The sequence below is a fragment of the Nothobranchius furzeri genome, chromosome 2 (assembly GCF_043380555.1).
Source record: "Nothobranchius furzeri strain GRZ-AD chromosome 2, NfurGRZ-RIMD1, whole genome shotgun sequence".
Lineage (NCBI taxonomy): Eukaryota > Metazoa > Chordata > Actinopteri > Cyprinodontiformes > Nothobranchiidae > Nothobranchius > Nothobranchius furzeri.
Window position 1 is genome coordinate 64,722,427 of NC_091742.1, and position 6,000 is coordinate 64,728,426.

A 6,000-nucleotide genomic window follows, 5' to 3' on the forward strand; every position below is an offset into this window, starting at 1 on the left:
GTGTTCTTCATCAGGAGTCTTTGGGCTGCACTTTTTCGGATGGCCTTTTATTGTGGGCAGTCTGAGGCACACCTGTACATTATTTTTGCTGTCTTAATCTCCTTGATATGCCACACTTGTGAAGTGGGATGGATTATCTTGATAAAGGAAAAGTGCTCACTAACACACACGTAGAAGGATTTCAGAACAATATTTGAGAGTCATGGGTGTTTTGTGCATTTAGAAAAATTTTCAGATGTTTGAGTTCAGCTCATGAAAAATGGGAGCAAAAACAAAAGAGTTGCATTTATATTTTTGTTCAGTGAAGTAAAAAAAAATAAATTTCAACCCCAGGGTGTTATTGTAGTATATAACCAAAGTGTATATCTGTTTTTAAAAGTTTTACAAATGTTTATTTTCATGCAGAAAATTAAAGAAAACTAAGTGGTCAAATATGGACATTGGCCCTGTTCTGGTAAAAGTAAAATAACATGAACAATTTAAATAAACATTATTTTTAAATCATATAGATGATTATAAAAAACTTTGGAATAATCTAGCCTATTTTAAAACATTGTATCAATGTAGAATAATACAAAATACCTCACAATAATACATTACATTAATTAAATACTATAGTATATTTTTCTAAAAACAGATTACTGTAGAATGTTTTTGAAAGGTATTGCACAATAGATACCATTTCTGATCAAATATAGATTATTAGAATATTTTATAATAAATATCAATATACAGTAGAATATTAAATGTAGATGTTGGTCCTATAAAGGGTCAAAGGTAAATATGGTTTATATATCTGTTTCCTCTCCTAGAGCTTATGTCCTGCTCTTCAGCCTCACGGTCTAAAGGAATTTCCCAGTGGGTTCCCAGAGAAATCTAAAACCTGTAAAAACATTAACACAAAAGTATTCCTGTGGAACTTGCAGTTAAGAGAACAAATGCTCACCTGAAGAGCATTTAAAACATGCCACACAAGACAAGCAAAGGGTAAAAAAGAAGCAAGAGCTACTCTAGCTTGCTGCTACTCATGCCGCACCGCGAAAGGGAGTTGCGAGAAGTTCAACAGTGCTGTCAATGACAACTTTTCACATTCTCACTGTTGTTCTGACATGGTTCAAAGATTGTCGGTCCTCTGGGGCCCCCTTTGCCCTGGGGGCCCTTGTAAACTACAGTTCTGACAATGATTCGATAAGCTGAGAAGCTTCGATATCGGGGAGGGGCTCGTAGTAGAGCTACTGCTCCTCCAGCACCAGATCTGATTTTATACCAATTTCAAAATTACAGCACAAACAAGGGCTCTTTGAATTGACTTTTTTAGGCACATAATTCTTAAAACTAAACACTGACAGAAAACAGATGAACAGTGTTTCTAGTAGTTTATGACTACAAATCATAAATATATTTAATTAATCTGACTAATCTGTTCATTCTTTCACTTATAAATGTTATTCTCCTTGATCTGTTTATCTTCAGGTTTTTAACAACTTAATTGAACTAGTGACGTCATGTGGAAACTACAGCAGGTACCGCAAGAGCTTCTCTGAGTGTTCGGGCTTCAGATTCCCCATTCTTGGCGTGCACCTCAAAGACCTGATCGCCGTTCATGTGGCACTACCCGATTGGGAAGACAAAGAGAAGATGCGGGTTAATCTGCCCAAAACCCAACAACTGTACACCATCCTTCAGGAGCTGGCGATCATCCAGAACACACCTCCAAACATAGACGCAAACACGGATCTACTCAATTTGCTCACAGTGAGTCTCAAAACCAGACAGTATGTGTTGGAATCCAGGGAAAATGTGTGGATTAGCCCATCTGAAAGATCTGGTGTGAAACAAAAACATGAGTGAAAGCAGGCAACAAACCTTGTTAAAGGTCTTGTGTGCATTCTTTGAGCCTACACACACAATGAAATGATGGTGAACACACCAAAGAGCACGCCTGTTTCAGACACAGACTTTCTCCTGCTGTGATCTGACTGAGTTCTGAACGAAACACACTTGTAGCAAATCTGTGCATGGACTCAGGCCAGACATTTAATCTAGACAAAAAGAGTCATAACATGAAACATGAATGAGGAAAACATTTAAATAAAGTAGTCACAGTAACCAGTGTTTCACATTTATTTTATTATCAAGAACAGCCACTGTTTTCCTCTTTCCTATTCATCTTCTCTCTCCCTTTTCTTACATTTTTGTTTCTCTTTTTAAACATTTTAATGATTTAGAAATCTTTTTATACTTTCCTTTTTTTGTGAAGCGCCTCGTGATTTTTATCTTGAGAGGCGCAATATGAAAGATCATTTTCTTTTCTTTTTTCTTTCTTTTAGATTTTGTGCTCCAGATATAGTCTAAAATCACATCATAACACTTTAGTAGGACATAGGATAAACATATGTGTGTCTTACCTGAGTATAAAATATAATAAAACTGACCAGTTTTGCACAACTGTGTGCAGCAGGGCTTCTAGAATAATGAAAACAGGTGAAAAATATGTCTAAATCATAATCAGCTTTGAATTAAATATTGATTAAATGATACACATTTAAAAAGATCAGCAGGAATCTGACCCGTTAAGAACCAGGGAGTAGAGACAATAATCCTGACGCACTGACTTTAAAACCTTCGTCTTAAACATGTTCAGTTAAAACCTGTTAAAAACAAGTTCCTACTTTTTAAACCAACAGCATAACAGCATAAGCCCATCTATATGTTTATGTGCATCGGGCCGATATTTAGCATTTTTTCATCATCGGCCGATAAGTCTCTTTAATAGAACCAATTTAAAGTCAGTCACCTCCGCCGGCAGCCCGCCGGTGAAGGACCCCATCCAAAACCCTGGGAGTATTTACCTCTGAGTAAAAGGTAAGGCGTCTCTTTGGTGTTTCTAAACCATACAGCTGTATATTTTGTACATGGGGGGGGGGGGGGGGGGGGGGGGGTCTTAGGTGTTCGCTGGAGCTTTTGACAATTAAAATTGCGCCCACATTTTGAAAGTTAAACGCATCTCCTTCAACAACGGTAGTTTCTGCATCTCTACTGTTCCCCTGCTTCAGCCCCCCCCCCCCCCCCCCCCCCACGCAGCGGCCACAAGCTCACTGGTGCACTTGCAGCCTCTCAGAGTTTCTGCTGCTCTAAACATTAAAATATTTATTTCATTTTCTGTTCCTCACTTCTGATTACCTTCAATGGTGTCTGGTTGTTGCAACCACCAGGTACAAAAACTAACTTTGTTTTTATTTGACTATTTTTCTGTCCTGTCTCTGTTTATTATCTTCCTGCATCTCCTCTCAATCCTAAAGAAAAGCTGCTACCTGGCTTCATATATGATCACCTTATGAGTTACCTTTGAACTGCAGTTCTAAAAGATCTACCGACCGCAAAAACAGCGGAGTGCGCGCTGTGCACTGACCGCACCAGTGCGGTGCGTCACCGGAGGACAAAACAGGTGATGCGCTCCGCTCCACGCATCAGGCACAAATAAAAGACAGAAAACATAAAAAGAAATGAGCCGACATGAACGATTGTGTGTTAAATTTGTTTTTGAGGTGGCGACACTTAATTTGATAATGTTACTGTGGTCGTACTCGGGACGCAGATGTCTGGAGCGCGTCAACAATCAGAGCTTTGCATGCGCAAGCTGGTTAAGGTTAGGATGGGGGTGAGCAGGGTTCCCACGCGTCTGGGAAAACCTGGAAAATGATAGTCCAATTTTCCAGTCATGGAAAACACATGGAAAATGGGGGGAATTGCAAAATGTCCTGGAAATTTTTGAGTTGTCCTGGAAAATAATTTTCCATCCTTGTGGATAAACAAATGGATTAAACATTTTGGGCAATATTGGGCTGTAGCGCTTCTCCTTTAATTTCTGCATCTAGCTGGCACAGCGCCCCACATGACGCTTCCAACCAATGAGATTGCATAATCCCCTTCAGTTCCAGTTCCACTTCTGTTTTTCCAACTGTCTTTTTGGCTAGATTTACAGATTTTTCACCCCTAGATTTATTTCTCTAAAGAAGGGCCAAAAGTAGCGACTCGGTTCGCGAGTATTGCGTTATCGCAGTTTATAGAGCGAGAGGTTTTTCTCCTTCTCTCTGTTGAGTGACAAAGGAGCAGCGGAGAGCTTTTGTTTTTTTCACTCATGCGATGAGACGAGTGAACTTGAGGAGACCTTCAGGATAGCAACGGAAAGCAGGTAGTCTACCGGACCCGCGCTCCACTCAGTAATTCATACTTGTTCTATCGTCCAACAGCAGAAACAAAAATATGTGAATGATAAAAATGTCATGAATTTGATTCTATCAAAATACGAAGTATGTGCTCAGAGGACAGAGCCTCAGCTGTTCATACTGTTTTTAGCTAGCTACACAGACCGCAGCCAGGTGGCAGTGAGAACTGGACTGGCATGGTCATTGAACAAAGTTGTTAACGTAATTAAATTGAATTCAACACGGCTAAATTAATAACTAGAATGATTTTAAGTGGTAACTATATATTTATCATAGTAATGTTACGTACAGTCCAGACTAAAATGGTAGCGAACAACTACAAGTACTTATCTCTGAGGTAGAAAAAAATATTTTTCAGGTCCAATATGTCTGTGGTGTTAGCGGGAGATATTAGCCTAGTCATCTATCCTGAATCTTGTTTCTGGATGACTGGACTAACCTAAAATGACCAATACTGGAACAACAAAATGCAGTTTAACATCCAACTATGTGGAATAAGCAGTAAAGTGTAATGTGGTGTGTACAGTAAGTATAATACATAGAATATGAAAGATATGAAAGAGCTAAGGTTTGAAAAGTAGGCCTAATTTATTGTATAAACAGTAACAATCTTTCAAAATATGTCTTTGTGTCCTTTATAGGCAGGAGTGAGTGATGTCAGGAAGACGGTGCCAATTCAAAACTTTTCAAAACTGGCTTTTTGCTAGCCCCAAGACTCTCTGCCTGTGTGTTGGGGTTTACCCCAGTGGACGAGAGGGTAGCTTCCCTGTGCCTTCGGGTCGGGGAACGGGTCCTGACTGTAGTTTGCGCTTATGGGCTAAATACCAGTTCAGAGTACCCACCCTTTTTGAAATCCCTGGGACGAGTGCTAGATAGTGCTCCATCAGGGGACTCCATTGTCCTGCTGGGGGACTTCAATGCTCACCTGGGCAATGACAGCATGACCTGGAGGGGTGTGATTGGGAGGGACGGCCCGCCTGATCTGAACTCAAGTGGTGTTTCATTATTGGACTTCTGTGCAAGCCGCAGTTTGGCCATAACGAACACCATGTTCGAACATAAGGATGCCCATCGGTACACTTGGTACCAGGGCAGCCTAGGTCGCAAGTCGATGATAGACTTTGTAGTCTTATCATCTGACCTACGGCCGTATGTTTTGGATACCCGAGTGAAGAGAGGAGCGGAGCTGTCAACTGATCACCACCTGGTGGTGAGTTGGATCAGATGGCAGGGGAAGATGCTGCGTAGACCTGGCAGACCCAAACGCATAGTGAGGGTCTGCTGGGAACGCCTGGCAGAAGACCCTGTCAAGACGGTCTTCAACTCCCACCTCCGGCAGAGCTTTGACCGTGTCCCGAGAGCAGTGGGGGACATTGACTCCGAGCGGGCCTTCTTCCACTCTGCGATTGTTGAGGCGGCTGTTGCTAGCTGTGGTCGCAAGGTGGCCGGTGCCAGTTGTGGTGGTAACCCCCGTACCCGCTGGTGGACACCAGAGGTTCGGGGAGCCGTCAGGCTGAAGAAGGAGGCCTACAAGGCGTGGCTGGTCTGTGGGTCTCCGGAGGCAGCAGATAGGTACCGGATATCCAAGCGGGGTGCAGCAGTAGCAGTTGCCAAGGCAAAATCTCGGGCGTGGGAGGAGTTTGGTCAGGCCATGGAGAAAGACTATCGATCGGCTCCAAAGAGGTTCTGTCAAACTGTCCGACGCCTCAGGAGAGGAAGACAGCAACTCGCTCACACTGTTTACAGTGGGGATGGGGAGCTGCTGACATCA

At 42.0% G+C, this 6,000-nt stretch overlaps 1 protein-coding gene across 9 annotated transcripts in view; it reads left to right on the forward strand.

The window, feature by feature from the left end:
* The window catches only part of LOC107384786 (RAS guanyl-releasing protein 2), a 145,702-nt gene that overhangs the window by 99,185 nt on the left and 40,517 nt on the right, over window positions 1–6,000 (forward strand). For 7 of the 9 annotated variants that reach the window (XR_011517328.1, XM_070547439.1, XM_070547436.1 and 4 more), the window contains one exon: window positions 1,474–1,755. The exons of the other annotated variants lie outside the window; for them this stretch is intronic. Coding sequence is in view for 6 of the 7 variants with exons in the window: in XM_070547439.1 (XP_070403540.1) it covers window positions 1,474–1,755 (282 nt within the window). In the remaining variant the exon portion in view is untranslated. The remainder of the gene's footprint in view (window positions 1–1,473; window positions 1,756–6,000) is intronic. 9 annotated transcript variants of the gene reach the window in all.